Source organism: Nestor notabilis, unplaced genomic scaffold (genome assembly GCF_000696875.1).
Source record: "Nestor notabilis isolate BGI_N333 unplaced genomic scaffold, ASM69687v1 scaffold10682, whole genome shotgun sequence".
Lineage (NCBI taxonomy): Eukaryota > Metazoa > Chordata > Aves > Psittaciformes > Psittacidae > Nestor > Nestor notabilis.
In genome coordinates, this window is record NW_009917020.1 from 86,113 (window position 1) to 109,588 (window position 23,476).

The 23,476-nt window shown below is 42.8% G+C and overlaps 1 protein-coding gene across 1 annotated transcript in view; it reads right to left on the reverse strand.

Moving 5' to 3' along the window:
• Positions 1–200: 200 nt before the first annotated feature.
• The window catches only part of HUNK (hormonally up-regulated Neu-associated kinase), a gene marked incomplete at its 5' end in the record, with an annotated part of 35,663 nt that continues 12,387 nt past the window's right edge, over positions 201–23,476 (reverse strand). The window contains 9 exons of the mRNA XM_010024888.1: positions 201–847; positions 3,236–3,416; positions 7,888–7,904; positions 8,017–8,023; positions 8,349–8,456; positions 9,518–9,686; positions 14,174–14,309; positions 19,593–19,720; positions 21,565–21,700. Of these exons, the coding sequence (XP_010023190.1) occupies positions 201–847; positions 3,236–3,416; positions 7,888–7,904; positions 8,017–8,023; positions 8,349–8,456; positions 9,518–9,686; positions 14,174–14,309; positions 19,593–19,720; positions 21,565–21,700 (1,529 nt within the window). The remainder of the gene's footprint in view (positions 848–3,235; positions 3,417–7,887; positions 7,905–8,016; positions 8,024–8,348; positions 8,457–9,517; positions 9,687–14,173; positions 14,310–19,592; positions 19,721–21,564; positions 21,701–23,476) is intronic.

Below are 23,476 nucleotides of genomic sequence, written 5' to 3' on the forward strand. Positions count from 1 at the left end.
ACCAGCACAAGCAGAGCCCTTTTCTTTCAGATTTAAAATGCAGGACAATGCCTTCTTTACAAGCACAACTCTGATTTTCCACATTGAACCACTGTGGTGTATTATATAGTGACAGTAACATGCCTGTGGCTTTCCCTTCTTGTTGAAAGTAAAAAAGGTTAGGTCCCAGAGAACAGCAGTGTAAATCCCAGTATGTCAGACTAACACTGGCCACTGACAGCATCTGCTGCATTGAAGGAAATCTGTGTGGGGCTCATCTGCTGCAGCTGAGGCATCCTCGCTTCCAGCGGCTTGTCGCTCACCGACTGCATCGTCTGGTTCCTTTTCCGCAGCATCTGTCCAATCCCCATCATGGGGAACCTGCCTCGGCTTTTAACACAGTTAGGGCTGCCCAAGGGGTTGTTGGAAACCAGCTGAGTAGGGGACACTGCTTCTTCCTTCACTGGATACACTTTTTCTTCATACGTGAAAGATAATTGGGTGGGGTGGACAGGGGATGTACTCCCTGGCTGAAAAAGTGGGGACAGTGTCCTTTCACTTGAGCTTTTGTAAGGGAAATTCATTGGTGAGCCTAAAATCCTGTACTGATGAGAGGGGGAAACTTGGTCTATTTGGTCCTCTCTGTCAACCGACTCGAAGGAATGCACAATATTCAGGATGAGAGGGGAGTCCTTTGCCCGGCCCCCGATCCGGGATGGCTCTTGCTGCGGAGACTCCTGCCTCTTGAGGAGCCGAGGGGTTCTGGGGGGCGGCTGCTGGACTTCAAGGTACTCCAGGGAGCTGGAAGTGACACAGCCCGTCTTGGTTGCCAGAGGTTCATGGAAAGGGCTTACCCCACCACTAGAGTCTGCAAAGCAATCAGAAAATGAACCAGAAGAGCAGATTGCATTTAATAGCACTGCCTTGTCTGGCTTATGGCAGACAGCGTCCAACATCACCTTTAACAAATTCGAGAAGAGCAGGACAAATGCACTAGCTGAAACAAATGGTCTTAGGGATATACTCAGAACCTAATTCCCCGATTCTCATTTGATTCTTACGTTGTTGCTTCATGGGTAATTTATCTACCACTTTCCTCAAAGGCAGGCTTAAAATGAGTAAGACAGGGACATGAAATAGAAAACCACAGATGTCTTCAGCTGTTTGTATTAATTATATCCTCTAAGGCCATGTCTGAGAAATCTCACATTTCTCCTTTTTTAGCACAACTTTGCATGGTTTTTACTGGGTCTGCATACTGTATTCACTGACATACTTAGAGACACAGGGGACAACACTGAGTTAATCCCTAATGTCTCTCCTTGCATTTTTGAACAAAATCTGTCCTTGGTTTCACACATGTAAATCTGGAGTAGTTGCACTGGCCAAATTCAGGATGTTACAGTTGGAACAGTTTTGCTGCATCTACTTCAGCAAGAATCTTCCTCCAACAAGGACCAAATATAAATGGAACAATCTTTGCAGGATTCAGCCCAGTAAAACAAAACAGCGCATGGAGAAGATCTACTTGGTTTCTACAGGATGCTGGCACAAGCTAATCTCAAGAATACACATTTTGCTGCTTTTATGGAAAGCTCTCCAAGGAGTCTGCTTTGCTAGTTTCCCCCTAATTGGAAGAATAGTGGACTGGCAGTTAATCACTGTCCACGAGTTCCCTTGGTCTCAAACCATCTAAAAGGGATATAAAATAGTTTAGGACTGTGAGCCCTCAGGTCACATCCACAAATCTCACATGTATTTCTTTTGACAGGGATGGTCTTGGCAGGGGTTGAGACCTGAATGAATGTATGGGATGAAACCACCCGCATTGAGAGTTGTCTAGGAAAAGCAGACCAGCTTTAATTTTACTAGTTTCTTTCTAAAACTGGTCAAAATTATTTGACCATTTCATTTAAGAAGTGTCAAAACACACTTTCCATAAGCAGAGAAATGCTTTAGCTGAAATCTGAATCATTTTCAGGTTTCAGTTCAAAAAAGCAGGGAGACACCTAAAAAATAAAAACAAACTAGGCTTACTTCCCCCTGAGTCCCTCTCCCAAAAGCAACAACAATCTGAACAAAATGAGCATTTTTAAAATGTTTTTTACATTTTTGACAAAAAAGTATATCCCATGTCTGACCAGCTCTCTAACTACTGCTACCTTGCAGCAGAGGTGCCCGTGCTGCCAGACAAACACCATTTTGACATTTTTTTCAGGTAGAAAGCATCAAATGATAAATTATGAAGTCATGAGAAAGAGCATAGAACTACAATAATCCACCGCTCTTAATAACCCCCTGACACCACAGTAAATGTTTTGTATCACTGCTTTTCCCCATGCTGCTGTGTAGTGACCTCCCCTCATTTAGTTCTTTCATTTAACAGGTGGCTACACCACCTTCCTGCTCCTCGATGTCTCCCATCCACATGTGCACCACCGACACCCCATTTTCCCTGCTGACTCCCCTCTGCCTCCACTCCTCTCTTCCACCTCCTTTTGTGAGCAGCTCTCACCCATCCTTCCCAGGCTGCCTCCTACCCTTCATGATTAATAACTCTGCTCTCCTCTGGCTGTCTCGTCTTCTCCTTTCCCTGCTAATGGCTTTCCCCCCTCCTTTTGCTGCCTGAAATTTTCTGGGGTTGGCAGTCCCACCTGCATTTCCTCTCAGCTGCCTCTTTACCCTCCTTCCACTGTCAGCTGCTGCCTACTGCTTCTCCCAGGGATCCCACTGTTAGCAGCACTCTCCTCAGGGGCAGGGATTTCTGCCTGTGCTGCCCCTTAGTCCCCTTTTAGTAAAACACATTCTCCAGTAGGAAGAAGCTTGTCTACCAGCTTCGGTTTGTCAGTGATCTGGGGTGGGTGTTGATGCTTTCAAAGCACGAGTGTGAAGTGCAGATGATTTTGCATAAATACGTATAAATAGGAAAAGAAAGCTTTTTTTAAAACACTGTGGGAATTCTATCAAATAAAAAAAGAAGTAAAAGTGAGGATTCATGACTGCTGAACATCGTCATGGTTTCCTTGGGATGTTTCGTTCAGTGTTTGACTAGATTACATACATACATGCTACATTACACTACATACATACATTACATTGACTACATTCACATACCACCTCCAAACCAGTCAGCTAATGCAAGCCCACGACCATTTACTAACCAAAACACAACACACAAGACACTCTCATTAATACTGCACATGCCCACGCATGCACATGCGCACAAGAACACACCACTGGTATTTGTCCCACTGACCTTTCTCTGGACCTCCAGCCTTGGTGACTTTCCGGTCCTTCAGCAGAGCCTTGGTGTTCTGTATCTGTGAGATAAGACAGGAAGAAGGCTGTCTATATGAAACTGGACTTTTCTCAATTTTCTTTGGGAGCTGACGGTGAAGAATCTCCCCTTTCTTTTCTTGTTCTTTGAGTTTTTTGTCCTTTAAGTTATAAAACAAACAAGAACAATTTGGTTTACTTAAGGGAAGTTTAAATGACCCCCAGACTTACAAGCACACCACCTACCAAAGATGAATTAAAAACTATACATTTACAAGGAACTTATCCTGGCTATGCAAAACCCCTCAATCTTCCACGTCTCAGTTTCCTCTGATCTGTTTGACATGATTTCACGGCTCCCATCTGCTCTGACATTCATGCAGTGTGAAAGTTGGCTTTGGAAAATTAAAGGAATAAGAAAGCTTTCTTTTCAGAGGCCATTAGTCCTAGAAGTCCTCACTGGTTTAAGCAGATACAGGTTTGTGCTCCTCCATACCTGAAATATACCTCTCTATTTAAGCACTGAAAAGAAGTCTTTGAATTCTCTTTATTGCACTTCCTGCGGCATTTTAAAAGGTGAGCTGCAAAGCTTTAAAGAAGTTCAAACTCTTTGAGTCATTTACCTTCTGTCCCAACAAGACACGGAGGAAAAAGCCCTTACTTTTACAGCATCTCTGCAACTGCAGAAGACATGGAGGGGAAGAAAATTACTGACATAGCCCTTCACTGAGCTCTAACTCCTCATGACGAGCAACTGAAGGGGGATTACAAGCACATACATGCTGAAAGATAGGTTTGATCTCCAGCAATGACAGAGTTAAGACAAAAGCCGGGAGTGGTACTCTGAAGAGAAATGGGAGTTTTCAAAGCACTATTTTACAGTGAAAATTCATTGTATCTTCTTTCAACATGAATCTCTAGATTCTATAAGCTGTATAACACTCTTTACCTGCCACTGATTTCAGGGGGAGGAGCCAAAAGTGTTATTTCATGAAAAAAGTCCAAGCACCAAATTTGTGGGTGCTACACCTCAAAGGTGTGCTACAGTTTGTTGTGCTACACCTCAAAGGCTTCAAGGATCTCCTGCCTTTCTGGAACAAAGCTGTATGATCTGGTTTGAGATGGCAACCTCAAAGAAGCGAGGCTTCTGGTCTAGTGACTTTGGGGTTGTTTCTGTGGCTCTGATTCTCATTTAAGCAACATGTTTTGCTGTGTCTTATTAAAAAGTCAGTGTAAGTACAAGTCTTTTTTTAAACATGCAGGAAAGCTCCTTCACCCAATTATGTGCCTGTATTTTGTCTGATAATTATGCACTGCCGAAGGGCTGGTTCTCCTGATGATTTTCTTTTGAAAGTTCATTGACATGAAGTCCACAAAAACCCTCAGATGCAAAGTAATGTGCATATATATGAGAACGGGAAAAAAAAAGAAAGAAACACAAGACAACTTGGGTTCTCTTGAAACACTAAACAGCTCTGGAAACATATTAAGACACTTAAGAGGAAAGTAACTGGACTGCATTCGTTATGTTCATTCCCAGCTCAGACACAATTCCAGCTCCCTGCACAGATGGTGTCTGGGCACCGCTGGGCTCATTAATCTTTGATTTTTCAGAAGTTATGCAGTCAGGAGGAAGAGTTTCAGTGAATCACGAACTAGAGTTTTTAGTTTTATTACAGAAGTGGTTAGGTTCTTGGAAGAGCAAGAACCAGAAACCTCTGGGAGGTCTTCACCTCAGCCTCCCTTTGTGCATATGTTTTTTGTCCCCAGCCTTCTCTCCACCCGCCCCGATCTCCTCCAGTTTCTTTCCCTTTAGCTAGCTAAAGCTGGCTGACCCTTTCATAGAAACAAACCAACACATTATGGAGCCATCATCACTTTTCTTGCATGACACCTCTTCTTCCACCTGATGCCTCTTCCCTTGCCTTTAAAGGCTGTAAACACTTCTGGCAACGAGCATTTATTCCTCTCTGCCCATGCTGAGCTTGGAACAACACAACATCTGATCCATCCCAGGCACTATCTTGGCAAGAACAGTCACATACTGATGATGATGAAGTAATAACAACAACAGCAATAATAATAATAAATCTGTGCAAATAACAACCTGCAACAAATAAGTCAGTAGGAGCTGTACAGTTAATTTTGAGCTCAATACCTTATTTTTCTCTCAAGGCTCTGAAACTCTGCTGCCAAGTTCAGCAGAGACTGGGCTCTACTGAGTATCTTTTTTTAAAGGTACTTGTGAGGATGAGATCAAGTGGTGACTATATTAAGCCTAAAGGAGCTGATCAAGATTGTTAGCAGCTTTCTGCTATTTTGGATAGGTGAGGAAAGAATTTGCATGTTGGCTGCTGCAGCATCTGTCAGAATGCAGGACATTTCAGTGCTGCAATATTTTTAGCCTAATGGTACAAGAGCGAAGCCATAGCTCCTCACCTGCCCAGTGCTCCTGACTTTGCCTTCACGCTGCTTTTATGTTTTCTAAGCAGCAGACACTCGATACAGTTAAAGCACCCATGAAAAGAGAAAATTCACATATCCAGTGTAAGCAATTGATTAGTTTACTCTGGATGAATGTTGCAAATAGTCTTATAAGTAGTTTTAAAACTTACCAACATTGTTTCTATTAGACGATGGTCATGAGAGGGGAAACGACCAAACCCCTGGACTCTCAACGTCCCACATACTATTATATTTTAAAAGGAAAGGAAGTTTTCCTTCAGTGGAGTTGTAAAAGTTCACTCTTCACTGTACCATGCACAGCCATGTAACGGCATGCTGTCACACAATGCGGGAGTTGTACCGGTATGTTATACTTGAATAGGTTTGGCATTACATCATCCTCTGCTATTTCCTGTCCTGACCTCGACCCTAAAACCTACTCCTAGTCCCAGCAACAGATTTGAAAAGAAGAAAAAGGGTATTTGCCTTGTCCATGTATGAAATGGAGATACGACAATGATACAAGTTCTCAAAAATTGCCCACTAGCTACCCTGCGGGAGGCAGGTACCCCCAGCGCTAATCTCCTGGATTTAGTGGGAGGGGGATGGCCACTCATCACCTAATGCATCTCCAGCAAAAACAAAGAGATGGGGAGAGACACAGACTGCTGCCTTCCTCCCTCCTCTCTGTGCTGCCCGTCCACCCTGAGCACTAAAATTAAATCAGCCTGCAACACAGACTGCCTCCCTAGCACCAGCAGCAGCTCCCAGCACCCTCAGCCTTGGCATGCTGACCACACCATCCCAGGTTAGGAAACCTAATGGAGAAGAGGGGCTGAGCATGACCACTGCCCGTGTGCCCTGCTGTCTGACACTGCAGGAGGTGGTGCTGCTGGCAGGCAGAGGCAGCCCCGGCCCAAGGCAAAAGTCCTTACTTCACATGGCTGGAGTGAAGTGGAAGAAATTCAGTGGGCTGGTGAAGCTGGAGCTGACCAGCAATGTCCCTGCTATTCCCATGACAACGCACAGCTACACTCTGTGCAGTGTCTGCTTAGGGACCAGTTCCCTGCTGGAAATGGGGGGTGATAAGGGGACTCTGATATCCAGAACATGAATCTGCCTGAGCTTATAAAATCCCTGCCCCTGAGTCCTGATGGCACCCACTGCAGCCAGTGGCATGAGCTAGACACTACCAGGATGTGTTCCCATAGTCAGGAAAGCATTTTAGGAGAGATGCCTACCACAGTCACAAATGGCAGTAACATCCAGGGTTCATTCATGTGTGCTGCTTCAACTGTCCTGGTACAGTAAGTGTAACATAAACTCCTTGTGTAAATAAACCTAAAGCAATATAAAACATGCTTTATACTCAGCTATGTCCATGCAAAGAGAATACACTGTATTATTATCACAGTGTCTGCACTGTGATTGCATTTCAAGAAAGAAATGACACCCCCTCATCCTCTAAATAGCTACACCGGGACTGAGTAAAGGAGGTACACAGAAGCTGTAAGGTAATGCCTGGATGGCAGGCAGAGCCATCCATGGCTCTCCATTACTGCACAGAGCAGTGACACCAGCAGCTCGAGGAAGCTGGCCCAGGGAGCCCATGCAACATCTGCAGTGCTCACCTCCAGGTACTGGCTTGTGTTTCCAGGGGAAGGTTTCCCTGCGGCAGCCAGGAGTAAGCTGTCAAAGAGTGTTTTGAAAGATTATATTCACTGAGTCTACCCACTGCTGATACAGTTAAGTAAGATGGTTTTTGATTTATGTAGGGATTGCCCTGATATTGCCATCTGGCTTGCGGTTCAACTTGTCTTGCAAGCAGCATTTAAAAGCCATGAGACAAATCTGCCCCTGCAATTAGATCATCAGTCCGGCATGGAAGAGTAGCTTTTGAAATAGGTAGGCTCATCAAGAACACTGCTCTTTGTGTTGGTAGGTAAGACTTACACAGCTCATATTACTCTTGTAATTGTAGTGCTTGGCAAAAAATCAGCCAGGGAAGAAAAATTCAACCATGAGAAGATTCCTATTATCTGATATGTATTATTTTCATACAAACTACCTTCTCTATTTGCAGACAAAAAGACTGGAGAGTGACAGAGCAAGAAGTATCCTGGTTAAATCTTTTCTCTGGCCAAGGGAAGTCCCTCATGATGCAGTAGACTAGCAAAAAATACTAACCTGGACAGAGTTTTGTTCTAATACAGTTTCATCATTTATGGTAGTCACGTCAGCACTGGCCCAGGACACCAGGAAAAAACACCTGGGAAGGCCACTATGTCTGTCACTCAGCTCTCTGCCGTACACCACCAAAGTCCTGAGACTCAATGCAACACAGTTATAGTCTTCTTACAACACCAGCAACTTGCACCCAAAGTGAAACTACAGAGCCCCCTGAAGAAGTCTGCATCGTTTTCTGCTAAACAGAGATTTTAAAGTTCTGTTTTCCTCATAAGAGCTGAAAGTCACCTTTATACTTCCATTCTAAGGAGCTGGTATTTGTTCCTTCAAAAAGAAATTGAGGAATTATTTGTCCTGCACAAGCAAGACCACAGGTCTTTTTTTTTCTCCACAGGTCCAGAAACCCATTTCCTTATTCACAATCAACACGGATCCTCAAATTAAGTCTGTTTTCAAAGTACCTTAAAAGCATTAATGAGCTTTACCTCATAGGAGTCTTTATTTGCCTTGTATTTTTCTATCTGGTATAGTTGGTTCTTGTGACAAATATTGTCCTGGCCTTCAGACTTCTGTGGAGAGAGAAGCATGGAAAAGAAAAGTATGTAAGATAATTAGAGAAAACCAACATTCGATTATGGCTTAATGAACCATATCTACTCTTGGTATTTGGTGGAAGTGCATCAACTTACAAAGGTGGTGAATTTGGTCCATTGCATTTAAGTATCGTTGATGGCATAATCGTTAAAACAAGCTTCATTGTTAAAAGAGCTGATAAAAGACAAAAACTAAGAAGCTGTTGTCAGATCAGAAGGCCATTGGGGGTAATTTCTCTGAGAACCCGACACATGAAGAAGAAAACTCCATACAACCTACCCTCCTGGCCATGCAGTCACGTAGGAGACTACAGACCCTCAACTAGTTAATATTCCTTGCCAGACCACAGGCAGCTGCGTGGAGTGGCCAAGGGAAGAAAGCGTGCAGCTTGTCTTTGTGTGCTCAGCTCCCCATGACGTACAAGGAAAGATGACATGTGGCAGCAGAGTCCTGCTCTAGAGAAAGCTGCTGCACAAACCCATCAGCAGTGCTCCTAACCCTCAACTCAGGATAAGTCAGCAGGAGATGATGAGACTTTATATTCATGTTATTTCTTATGTAAAACTTTCAGCTAAGTTTTCACTTAAAAACTAAATAAAATCTTAATAGCTTTTAAGCTTCCTCTTGATTTTTTGAATCAAATTACATTGTTACTGTTGTTTCAAGTGTCAGAATTATCTCAGCATATGGACACATTAAGCCAGAAGTCACAAGTAAACTCTGCATGGCAAAATTTGCTTTCTACAGGGTAATTGCCTAGCCAGAGGGGATCTCCTATGGAAACAGGGACTTGTGACACCTAAAGCCTATCAGCAGTTATCTCTGCAACCGGGGGAATTCTTACCTGAAATAATGTTATTAGTTTTCAAGGAATACTTTCCTTCATAGTTACTACTACAAAATTAGATTAAAAAAAACACGCCGAACAACTTGGGTAAAGCCTGGAGATCTAATGCCAGCAAGCAGGGAAACTTTTAGCACTTTCTGTACCCTTGTCACCCACATGTCCAAAGAATCGGCAGCGAGCAGTACTTACCCTAAGGCTTGCCAAGTAGCGCTCCAGCTTCTTATTAAGTAGAAAGTAGATGGCAAGCGTGTGACTTGCCCTGTTTGAGAGCACAGTGTTGATTACATCGCTGTTCTTGTAGCCGAGTTTCTCAGTCATATGGAGCAGCACGCTTTGGCTGAGGTCCTCAAGGTGAATCCTGCACAGAGAGAGAGGTAGAGCACGCCATTCGTACCATCCTCCCAGCAACAGAGCCTTACCAGCCATGGGAAACATGGTAGAGTGGGAAGAAGAGGCCTGAAAGGCTCAGTAACATGGGAGTGATCAGCTCTCTCCTCTCGTGACAGGCATGAAAAGGGTAGACTATTCAGGCACCATGTGCACCACAGGAAGCTGTGACAGCTGAACTAACAGCACTCTCTCCATCATTTCCTAACCTGATGCAAAATGGCACCATGATGCTTGGGATGCCACTGTTTGTTATCCTACATCTGACCAGTAAAGACTATTAAGATCATCTGTCTGGTTTTGAAGGAAAAGGGGTAAAATCCAACTCAGGTATCTACTACTGGCTTTCTGAAATGACCCTTTCCTTGTAATCAAACACCACTGCATTCTGCTTCACCTGTTTACAGTATTCATGCCAGAGAAAGGAGACATACAGGGCGGGTTATTGCAGCATCTCTTGAAATGGTAAAACTGCTGCTATACTCACATCACTGTTAAAAGCACAAGAACAAGATGTGTTTATGAATGTGCTCTTCTATAAAGTCTATAACAGACTCAGCCAAGGCAAGAAATGGAGTACAGCAGCATTGTGGAAAAGGCAAAGCGTCTTCTCAATCTAAGTTAAAACCAGATTTTCCAAAGAACTCTGCTCCTATTTAGACCTCTAAATGTCCTGGCCAGCTTCCCAGATGTAGCCATCAACTCCCATCCATGTCCAAATAAATGCTGAGTTTCATTTGGTTTCTAAAGGATACTCTTTGCTCCTAACATCAAGTTTAATATCTGGCTAAGGCAACTTAAGGGAGCTTAGGGTGTGGGCTTTTTTATAACCTGTCTTCCCCCTTCAAAAGGACCATTCTCCACCTTTCCGACTCCTGCCCTGCTGCCACCCTGGTGCTGTGCACCTGTGATGCGGCAGCATCGACAGCAGCTCAGGTCTGATGTAGAGGACTTATATGATGTGAAACACAGTCTGGAAAAGCTCAAATAACTCTTTTCCTTTATTCAGCATGCCTATTAACATTCGTTCTGCAGCTAAGGAAAGCTTGGGGTTGGGGGTTTTTAAGTTCAAAAGCAAAACTTATCTTGGCTGTTGCACGTTAAAACATCTGGACAGCAAAAGAAATTCAAGCAATTTCTACTTCAAGTGCTCAGCAAAATGGGAATTTTTTGCTTGCCTTCAGGGAATTTCTTTAATAAAAGCAAGCTTATAAAAAGCCTGAGAGAATATTATCCTGAAAATGCAGTTTCTGCCGTTCTTCTACCTTATCTCCATGCTCTCCCCTTTCCTATCATGTTCCTGTCTTGGGAACAGTGGGTATTACTCCCAGAATAGAGCTGCAAGAACATAGCACAGCCTCTCGATTGTGTTAATTCAGAAAGGAAGTGATTCTTTGCAAATTCAGGAGTGATATTTTTCAGAACTATTTCAACATATATTACCCATACCTGCACACTAACAAAAACTTGGTAAAACTCTGTCGAAGCTGACTTTGGTGGTACTTTCTGAGGCAAGCTCAAAAGGAGCCAGGCCATGTCTTTACAACTTTATAGGATATTTTCCCTATAAAGCTCCAGTATGACAACGTCTAAGTAGGTCATGCTTGGAGTATCAAGTAATTAAACTAAAACAATATTGTCCCAAAAAATTAAATGAAAGTAAGAATCTGTATGGCTTTTATCCTTCACAGCTCCAAAATCTTGGTTCAGGTAGAAGGAGCATCTATCTACTTTTCTTTTGATTTCAGACCAAATTATGATAAAAGTAGTGCAATGAGAAAGAAATAATGAAACTGTTGTGGGTTTGTTTGTTTTTTCAATAGCAAAGCATAGTATTCCACATTGATGTTCCCTTTAAAAGTGCTTATAACAGGAAAGGATTATCATCATCACCATGTACACATATACACATGAGCAAACAGGCTCTCTATAGTTCAGCAGTGCATTTTCTTCTTTTCTTCCATTTTATTTGCTTGCCTTTAGGAGGGAGTGATTAACGCGTGCTCCATAAATAAAGAGCATTGCACAGCTACTCTAATAGAGGCCAACCTCTTCTGTAAGTCACCTATCTAACTGCACCAATGAGCAAACTCTAGAAGGGACACTTCCACCACAACCTGACTAAAGTATGACAACTGCAAGCTAGGAATGACAGAATAGAGGCATGAAAATGTACAAATGCAGAAAAATTGTGAAAGCACATTCAAGCGCTATTTCTTTTTTTCTCTTTCCTGCAGACAAGGCGCACACAGCAAGAGAATTAAATTACCCATACAGCTCTCAGTTACACTTTCACTTAACAGATGCCATGTTTGGTACATTGATTAGACTCATTATGACAGTGATTTCATTAGCTTAATGACTCGTTCAGTTTACACTTGTTTTCCCACTCTTTACTGTACAATGTTCACATGTACCATACTTCAGTACAGTCTAATGCACCACAGAAACTCAGATTTCCTTTTGTTGGACAGCACAGTACACAAATTAACTCAACTACCCTTAAATTTGGGGCAGTAATGTTGAGATAATGGGTCTGCCTGTTCTCATTCTTATTCCTTATGAAACAATTGTTCGTAGGGGCCATCTTTATATTCTGTCCACACAGGTCTGGGGATTGCAGGCAGCTGGCCTCGCATTTGCCCTCCTCATATCGGTGCATGCCTAAAGTGATGCCTTGAGGCATCCAAGCTGCTCAGCATCTATTCAACCATATTCTGAAAGCAAGAGACCTGTTATTCTTCTCAGGTCAAAAAATGGCATAGACACAGTGATTCTCCACAATGCTGTACCTGAAAGTTAAGACACTACCTCTGGAAGGGAAATGCTTGCTGCTAAATTAGGGCATCTCCCTTTACTGTCTATGCAGAGGGAAAAGGGAGGTCAGGTAGGAGCCTGGACCATGCAGGCTGCCACCCATAAGCCAGCCAACAGCAATGTCAGAGGGAAAGGTCTCCAAAAATTCCTAAAGGCTGTCCCAAGATTCAGGGTTCAAACTGATTTCCCGTGCCCAGATCTTAGCACGATCAAGCAGTGGCAGTACCCATCACCTGTTTCATCAGTAAGAGATGGGTGCTACGGGTGATTCTCAGCCCCACAGAGGCTGGACCCAGGGGTTTGAAACAAACCCTGTTCATCTGACTAGCAATGGAGCAGAGGTTGAAAACGGGTGGGAGGCACTCTTGCGAGCAAAGCTGTGACTTGGACTGAATGCTGAAGGTTTGCTGTTTGCATGGCTTGAGCACGTCTATGGGACTGAGCCCTTCAGGGCACTGACACAAAGAGATGACCTGGTTCATGAACACCAAATTGATTTTGGGTGGAGGACAGCGGTTTGGACATTCAGACAAAAGTAACTCATCACCTGTAGGCATATGCTACATCTGGTATACGGCAACTGAGTAAACTGCAGGGGGGAAGTTAGGATCTTCACTTAGAGACTCTCCTCTTAGCAAGTTAGGACAGAAATTTTGGGGTACTACCAGATTTTTAGCACCAAAATTAGGCTTTAAGGTCCTTGTCTTTGCCTCAGTGCTACTTAGGATGTTGGCCTGCAAGCCAGTAACTCCTCCAGTGAATCTTCTGCAGGTACTAGATTGTGTATGAGACATAGCTGACGGGCTTTGATACAGGAAGAAGATTTTATCTGATCAAATATATACACGTATTTCTAAGTGAGCTGCTTGAGGCTCTGTTTACAGTCACTGGAGAGGAACTCAGATCTCCTGGGCACAAAGTCATCCTATTGCAGAATCAAAAAGAAGTCACATGAATCATTATAAAAAAAGTACCCTTATTCATCTCCATTGACTGTAATGAGAGCCCAGGCTGGCTGGCTCATGTGTCAACTCTACACCGCAGATGTTTGAAGTCAAGCAAGATTATTTCTAACCAAACCAGACCACAAGTATCTTTCTTTTTCTTTTCCCCTAAATGGTTGTTTGACTGTCTGTGAGATTTGTTTTCTGCTTGCATTTAGTCATGCATTCAGCACTGTACAGGTATTTAAGGTCAACAAGCAAGAAAGCAAGATCATTTAACTCTCATTTTTCTCACCATGGTTTGCAACCTCACGTATTTATCACAAATAGGCATAGCTTCTGCTGGAAACGTAGCTTGGCTTTTACTGACAAACAAGGAGAAGATCAGAACTACCTGTCTCATGTTCCAATTCCAAGGTCTGGAGCCAATTACTCACATGATCTACACCCTAGACCACCCTGCAAATAACGCATCATATGCCAGCTTCTAATTTAAGGTCTTGGGTTTGACCATTTCAAGCAAAGCATATTCAATGGCCAATCCTAACAACTTCTAGGATGGAGTCACAAAAGCAATCCCAGAAAATGCACTGGGATGCTGTCACACTAATGGAACTGAAACATCAGAGCTATCCATGTTTTAACATATATAAGGTACATACACCTGGCAGGCTTTCTCCACTCTTTCACACAGTACCTGTTTGGATATGTGACATTAGGTGGTGCTCTTCCAGGGTAATTCTCATTAAGCCATCGATTTGCAAGTGCCTGCTGTATGTTTGGTCTCTTTGCAGGATCTGGTTCTAGTAGAGATCGTAGAAAGTTTATGGCCGCTGTAAAGAAATCAAGAAAAACACCCCAATATGTCATCTGCTGAGTTACTAACAATAGCTGAGTTACTACAGCTGACCAAGAGTATACTGAAAAGGAACATTTTCCTTACAGTATGCTCTAAAGTTCTTGTGAGAAAAGGAAAAACTGATAAGGGATTAGTAAGTAAAATAAACAATGATTTATAATCACAATGATTTATGGAGTCATGAAAGTGAGGAGAAAAAGCACCTTTTGTTTCAGAGCATGTCTGAAGTTTACGAGCAGGTTAGCCAAAACTTAAATTTTTGTCTGAGTACAAGAGGGTGATGACGGGTCAGAGGCAAATCACCCAAACTGTGTTTAAAGTAGAAGGAGGTGGACAAGGGGTGAGTGGAGGGGAGAGGAGGGATGCAGAGCTAGGAGGGAAGACATGGAGGTTTGGGCACCCTTTGACATTATAAGGACAAATTCTCTCCTGGCTTCCATCCAACCTACAATCATTTGCAGGAGGTTTTAGCCAAATTAAAAGAGTGCAGTAAAATTAGTAGGCTTCATTCTGTTTTCAGATACTGAACCTTTAACTTTCAATGACATTCAACCATCCCTCAGGATTTTCTTGCAAAAGCTCTCCGAAGTACTCTTCTGATACTTCTAAGTCATGTGCTTCTTACATGATTAAGAGCAATGAAATCAAGTGATCTGCTTAAAGACACACATGAAATGCCTGTGTGAGCTGAAAATAAACTCTCTTTTAACTAGGACTGGTCTTTATTTCTCAAATTATCAAAGCTAGATTCAGTTTATCAGCTTTTACCACCTTCTCCCGCAGCAGAGCTGCAGCTTCCCTCCTACGCTCTCCTGAGCGTGTCGTGTCTACTCATCTCCTTACTCACACAGGTACCATGGGTAGTGGCAGCCCAGGATCTCTGGGACAGTGGACAGTGTCCGCCGGGATGTGTCTTCTGGGCGCAACACAGCCAACACAACTACTTCAGATCAGTGCAGGCAAACCAGACCCCTTAAAGGCTTGTGTTACAGATCAAACTGGATGTACTAATGCCTCAATGCTAGAAAACTGCAGTATTATGAGCTGGTCTTCCCATTCACCTTTACAGGTGTTTGGTCTCATTGCCATAGCATGCTCACACAGCACCACGCCATCCCCTACTCTGAAGCAGTGCAGCCACAACTTGTCTTCTCCACCAGCGATACAGCAAAACCCTTCTGAATTCCTGTTCCCATGTGCAACTTAAGGAGAATAATATGCCTGCTTCTGAGGCCACGATGTCCTCATCCGAAAAGGGCATAAACACTACCCTAGGCACAGTGCCGCTGCCCTTCACAGGTTCTCTCCATGAGACCGCTGCCCTCCTCGGTGTTTGCCTGGCTGTCCTCCCGAGCACTTTTATCTCCCCAAGCCCACCCACATCACCTCCCACTCGCACTACAGGACAGGACAGCTGGGCTGATGCACCAGGGCAGGGCAGCCGATGAGTTTCTCCTCTTGTGCAGTAGGTGCCAGCTCCTAACAACTTGGGTAATCTTGGCATTCAATATCCTGCAAAAATCAAGTATTAGTCGGAAAGGACCCTGGGAGACTACACATTTCAATGCAGGCCTACCATTAAGAAGCTTATCTGTGGAAGAGTGAGAGTTACAATTATGTATTTACTGCTAGGCATCAGATGTATTTTTTCTAAGCTTTCGCTTCATAAATTGCTGATTTATGTGAGATAATTTACTTAAATATTTCCAAAAAAATTTCATTATTTTCCCACAACAGCGGAATTGTGGAAGCAGCAGGAAAAGCCTGTAATATCTAAGTTCATAAACCTGGAAACTAATGCTACAGCTGCTCTCTGCATGCTCGAAGTATAACTCTTGGGTATGGAACCCTCATTATGGCAAACAACAAAGCCCTTGTTCCTTCATTTCATCTCCTTTCTCTCCAGCACTTCCCCCATCTCTGTGTCAGAAACCATGTGCATCCCACAGGCTCAGAGCAAAATAAATAACCCTTCCCCAAACCAACACCTTCCCCCTCCATCAACACCATCCTTGGTCCTCAAATCAGCTAATGTCTCCTTAAAAATCTTACTTTCCCCCACCCGCCTTGGTAAAAGGCAGACTAATTAAGTGAAGCTTGTGAGGTACCATGGAGATCAACAGATCCAGACTGACAGAAACTAATCCTAGAGAGAAGATTCCCCCCCGGGAGGCTCCCTGGCCAGCCAGACCCTGTCAACATAGAGGAGAGGAGTAACAGCACCTTGGCTGACTTGAGCTGTTGGATGGCAAGAGAAGAAGCCTTTTCCAGTTAGCTGAATGGCTGCGGGACAGCGAAATTAGTCCCCCAGGGAGCAAACATGAAGCTGCCCTGTCAATTTCTTGACCCACTGCATCTGAAGCCATTTTTTCTGCTGCCCCAAGTAGGCTGGTGAACAAAGGGCACTGTGAACTGCCCCACCAGGTCCTCATTATGTGAGGCCTCGTTTATGACAAGCTGGAGGACAGCACTAATCTGATTAGCTGGTGACCTGCACTCAGTGGAATTCTGTTCCCACGGTGTAACTTTGAACAAACTTTTGTCTCTTTTGACAAATGAGACACCAGCATCATGGGAAACTACATTTCCCTCTTGACTTCCTTGAGTGTACTGAGCTCAGTGCTGACCAGGAAAAAAATGCACTTCAGGTGGGGATTACAAGACCTGTGCCATCTTCATTTTCCTTCTCATGAATGAAACCAACTTAGTGTCTTGTTCACACTGTGAGGGTATGCCTGGCTATAATTAGTTATGCAGGTATTGCTTACAAAACTGTCTGGAGAAAAGGCAACGAGGTTATTTCACAAGCCATGAGTGAGCTCCACCTAATAAAATCCTTCCTCCAAACTACAGGGATGGATAGACGATGGCTTTTCTTCTTGTCTCCACTTTATTTCCCTGTTCCCGAAGGAAGACCATGTGCATACAGAAGCTGTAAAATGAGGAAAAAAGGAATGTGTGCAAGGGGAATACCAACTTCCTGAGCAACTGAACTCTGCTCACCTAAAATCAATAATCAGATAGCTGTGTTGTTTAAAAAGCTTAATGAAAAATGGTTTCTTCAATGGGAAAATCAAACACTAACTACAAACTTTCCCTGTTGCTACACACTTGCTTTGGGTGCTCATGGTTACCCAACATTTTAACTAACACAAATAAAATATACTCTTGCTTAGTGATAAGACTGGCTACTTTTACGATGAGCCTGTGTGTTCAGTTATCTGTGAAATTAAATATTGAAAGATAACATACTGAGCAAGCAAAACAGACTCCTGCAAAAAATCTCTGTATGTGAATTTACAGAAAAAGAAAACCCAATTAAAGAAAAAAACCCGTAAGTATAAGAAGTTAACAAACACAACAATTTGCAGAGCAGAAGAGCAGAGTTTCTACCTACTGACCCATAGCCTAAACATGGCAAAAACAAATGTCATCTTAAATCACAGTTTTCCATGTCAGTGAACGCAGAAGGCCACTGACTTAGATCAAGAACCGATGCGTACCTTTGTGCACAGTGAGTAAAAGGTTAACACATTTAAATCTATTCCATTAATTTGACACCACCTCTGAAAGTTCAAGCTGCTGTAGTTCTCACAGGGTAAACAAAATACTGTTTTCACTGAAGACCATGGTGTCAGTGAGCTACAAATGCTTCAGAGAGGCATTTGTGAAAAAATGTGATCTCCGTTATAAAATGGTAGGATGAATGAAACAGTAAAATGAAACCTGTCAAAAATAAGGTTATCTTTTTTCCTACCCACAGTCTGGTCTTCTACAGGCCTTTTGTGGGTGATTCAGCCTTTAACACATGAGTTGTCCCAGTTAAGTCAGTGAAATCTCCCACTTAAAGACAACTGAAAGAAAATAATGACTGGGGAAACAGTCTATCGGATCAAAGACACTACACAGCCATCATATAACTGCTCTTTACTGGTAAAAGCTTCACTCTGGGAGGTAAGTTCAGTAAATCTTTTGCCAAACTTGGAAAATGTTTACTATGACATGCAAGTCCCTGAATTCAAGAGTAACTTTGCAACCGATGCAGGATTTGGCATCCAGATCAGTACAGCACAAAGGAGTCAGTATAATCTTTCTTTTAATTTACTCACTGGGCCTTTAGAGCATGTGCTAGAACATTAAAATAGCCATTTTGTGCAACTGAATCCTAACGAGAAGTCTCCAGAATGGAAATACCAAGCGCTCTAATTGCATCAAATAGACAGCAAGCCTTGCGGCATCCCAGCTCACTTGTAAACCTACCACTTTACAACATGCCAGCAATATGAACTGCTGGCAGGAAAAGTGTACTTCATACAGATGCTGAGTGAACAAGGAACAACATGCTCTGCTTGATCCGCGAATAAACTGTGTGAGAAAACTCTTAATTACCTCCTTCTTCCATATGAAGCTAAATCTCTAGTTGGAGAATTCATCTTGTGAGACAACTTTTAAGGGCTTTTTCTTACACCCTGTAATGACAGTTGTACCCTTAACGTACTGAGTAAAAATGTATTATCCATTACCCTTTTTCTACTTGCAATCTTTTAATTTTATTGAATGTTCCTTGTAGACAGGCTGCCAGATAAGGAGAACAGAAGCTCTCCATGAACAAGAAATTTAGCATACAAAAATAAAACCCAACTACAAAACAGAGTTTGTTCCAAATGCTGACAACGGTCTTGCTATCAGCTGAAAAATTATTCTGTTGCTTAGTGACATGGCTTTGAAGCAGGAATTAATATTTCTAACGTTAATACATCAACAGTTTCGCATTTTGTGAACACAGAAAGGTTATCATAGGTTACCATCCCAAAATAACTTTCTGTGTGCATGTCATTATTCCACAATAAATGTGAAGTCATTTGAGGTAGCTTATCAATCAATCCTAGTCACAATAATGCCCAGGAATCTGTTATTCCTAAACAACGTGTTCATGCATCCATACCCTATGCTAAAATCATCTAAACATGCAAAACTGACCAACTACTCTACAAAAGGAATTTCACAGAATTTCCCAGGCTTGCTCCTCTCTCGTATTCAGCACAACTCGGCACTTTTCCAGTTTACGTACAGAAGTCAAAGCAAAAGGAGTTATAGTACAGCAACTCCTGCAGATCTTTTGGAGGCTAACATGAGGAAAAGAAGTATTTGTCACAATTAACATGCCATGCCAGCAGCATGACTCACAATCCAGAATTCAACACAATAGCTCTGGCCAACTGGATCTGAACAGGTCCCAGCACACCCCCTTGATTACCTGAAGAGAGCTGGGTGGGAAAAGGGTTCATTTCTTTGTCCACCATTTTCTGGTATAAAGCTCTCAAGCTGAATGGCTCAACAGTAAAAGGTAACGTTCCAGTCAACATTGCATACATGTTCACCCCACTAAAAGAGAACACATTGAAAAAGAAACCAAAATGATCAGGAACAAGTAGAAACTTAAGCTTAGGTTTTAGTGACTGTACTTTATCTTTAATGTCTGACAGCTGTTAAAAAAGACCAAAAAAGCTTTCTCTCTCCTGCTGCACACAACAATCTGGGGAGGAATTCCCAGAGGTTTGCTCATGGAGGTCACACAATGTGTAGGACATAAGCTGGGAGCCTCAGAACTGAGCCCAGCTCTTATGCAACTCCTCAGCTAAATGCCACACCACAATTAAGTGTCTCCTTAGGCTGCATAAACATGCTGCTTTTGGAAGCCTTATCCTGATGCTGTCCTGGGTGAGGAATGATTGCTGACACCAAGATGCACATTGCAGGTCCTGGTTTAGCACCCAAAAGTGACCTCCATGGCCTCTGATGAAGACCAAAGATCAGGTGTGAAAAATTACATTTTTCAAAGCAGAAAACTTACTGCTTGTTTATGCCTAGCAAAGTCAGTGCTGAAAAGCGCGTTGGCCATTCGTGGTCTTTTTCCTCTTAAAAGGGCTTTAAATTCAGTTTGAGTGGAACTTCTCCCTTTTGGGAATTTGTCTGCTAAATACATGTATGTGAAGAGAAAGAAACTAAACTGGTGTGCGATCGTGAACTGTGATCACAGACACCATTTTTTCAGCTATGGGGAAGGATAGGAGTTAATAATATTTTCTTTTTCTAGTTAAAAAAGCAGGACACTATTACTGGAGAAATGTAAATGGTTTACAAGAATGACTGTGCTCTGTTTGCCTGCATTCCTCAGCGTTGGTACTGTCACCCTTGATGTGGACGGATGGCCCACTGCTGGAGTGAGAAACTCAGTGCCATACAATGATTTAGCTGTGGATCTCCTAGGAGGACAGACTGCAAACTAGGCTTCAGCAGCAGAAGTTCTAAAGAGCCCTGAAGTGCAACAGGGGACCCACTAGGTCAAATTGAGAGATTAATTTAACCCAGGTTCTAGTCTAATTTATAAACTCTCTCTGCCAATCCTTCCTAGCAGTAGCAGTGCTTATACAGTGCTTCACATTTTCCAAGCATTCCAAACACTTCAACTTGGGAACTACCTTAATTCTGTTATTTGACTGAAATTTATACAAATGTTATTAGCCCCAATTGGTGCGGGAAAGTCTACTGCTACTAAAGCGAAAGCTAAAACTCGGCTGATTTCAGCTAATTCTTCTCCAGGACTGACAAGGATAATCGACATCATGTCCATGGCTAACAGGAGGGTAGTAGGAATTGTACAGTCTGTAACAGTACTGCAGGCAAATTCATTGACTCCAAAACATCTTTGTAGTCTCTTCTACTTCTGGCACTGGAGTCTTCTGGCTGCTCTTCTGCCTCAACACTAGTAAGCTCACAAAGGCTCACAAGTTTTCTGGCCATTTCCATTCCTCCCTTAACGACCGTGTTTTCAAAGTGATGACTCGACTTGATTATCACATTTCCTGTCAGACTTGACTGTGGATAGTACACAGAGCCCACATGAATGCTTGAGGATCCTCTGGGAAAAACAAAAAAAGCTGTTGGCCCCCTTATGCTAGAGCCATGTCTTCTACTGTGTCTGAACATCACTGATAAACAGCTGTGCTTTACTGCAGTCTTTCTACGCTTTACGTTCTAGCAATCTATATACAGGTACATAAAAGATGTATTTCAGAACAAAGTATCTGCGAAATTTAGTTCAGATGGTTATGCTGATTAAACAGATTGTCTTGCTCAGAGTAGCCAAATACATGAATAACGTTTTTCATTTGAGAAATGGGTAACGATAACAGTAATAAAAATTGCAAACTAGAGAAGTAACTCACATGGACCAAACGTCTATTTTGGGCCCATACTTCTTCCTTGCCAGAAGTTCAGGGGCTGCATATGCTGGGCTCCCACACTGGGTGCTGAATGGATCAGAATAACCCAAGATGCCTGCACAGTTGCTCAATCCAAAGTCTGTGAAAGGCAGAGACAGAGTTATGAAAGAGACAGATACAGTAAAACCACACCAGAACACAAGGGAAGAAAAGCACATTTTTTTCCAAAAGCCAAGCAATGAACTGCCTAAGAAAAAATATCAGCCAGATGCAAAAACTTTCTATGATTTGTTTCTCTGAGGTGCTAAATAACCAGGTATTTCCACAAACAATTAAAAAAAAATAAATCTTAGAATATGCAGAGTTATCAGTTTCATACACAAAGCAACTACATTTCACTGGGAACTTGGATGGCAACAACCAGAGTTAAGCTTGTCCCAGGCACTATGTGACATGCATGGGGCAGAAAGCCACCTCGGGCTGTCCTGGATTCCATACTGCTGTGTTGTGTTGTGCTACATTATGTAGAGGCTGAGTTTAAGTGAGATTTCTTCAAGATTTTCCTCTAATTGTGCAAATGAACTGTAAGATGCAAGAAGTGTGTGTGTGTGTGTGTTTCTGGGACTACTGTGGCAATGCACAAATTAACAGGGTTGGAAAGTCAGCATTTCAGCTCTGAAATAACACAGAGAAGTCTTGAAGCAAGAAGGCGAATATGTTGGTTTGGCTTCTCCCTGCCTGACTTCTGCCTTGCATTACTGTATTTCTGGGCCCCGGGTGAATCTGTCACTCTGTAGCTGGCAATAATAAAAAGGGACTGGCAAAGGCTGGCACCATGAGCTGCTGGAGACAAGAGGAAGCCTCTCTGTATCAAAGGAGGCTGCAGTTTCCCAAGTGCTCTCAGCCAATCCAAGACCAGGCTGGCGCCAAGAAGTGTGTTCCCAAAATCTCCCCATGTCTGCTCCAGTGCTGGTACGCCTGCACGTTGAGCTGGGTTTAGGGAAGGATCTTAAGAATTAAACAACTAGTCAAAGAAATAAAGGTAGGCAATGTGCAGGCAGCCGAGTGCAAGCCCACCCTGTCTAGTGGTAGCCCATGCTTGGCTTGGGAGAAAGCAATTATGAAACCACAGCTGATATATAAGGCGAGAAGAGGTTGCAAAGGGTCTGGAAATTGAAATCAAACAACCTGATGTGATAAGGGGAAGAAGCAAGACAAGCTTGTAAGAAGGAAGATGACATGGGCAAAGCTGACAGGCTGGGAGAACAGCCTTTGCTGCAGGGCAACATCCAGCAGTAGTGGATCTAGAGAGGTCACAATCCAAGATGTTCTCATTTATTAATAGCTTGTTATTGATGACAGCTGCAACAACAAAAATACTCCTATTAAGAACACTGATATCTGGGGGTTTTTTATCCAGTCTCCTTAAGAATTCCCAGAATACATGTGTGTTTAAAATTGTAACTGTCTTATACATAGATGAGGCAGGCAGGAGAAGCAGACTGCTGAATCCTCTTCCTACAGGCTTGTGTCTTGCATCCACATGTCTTGTAAAATAAAAGGTTTCTGGGTGTGTTACCCACCTGCCTGGCTGGGCTAAAAGCATCAGATCTAGCAGGCTGAATGTGGCTTATGCAATACTCTCTCTCCACAGAGTCATTAATTTGGGTCTCTCTCCCTTATCTGCCTACTTATTTGCAGAAGATTTGAAGTAATGGCCTGTCCTTTAGTTTTTACCCCATGTTAAATTTGGATGAAATCAGACGGGAGTTCCTCAAGGTATTAGAAGTGCACTGTCAGGGCACCCCCATTAGCCCTGCTCCTTTACAAAACTAGGCAAAAAAAACTATAATGCCTACAAAAAAAATGCAATTATAAAGATGACTATGTGAGCCGGAGTGCCCAAATGGTTGCA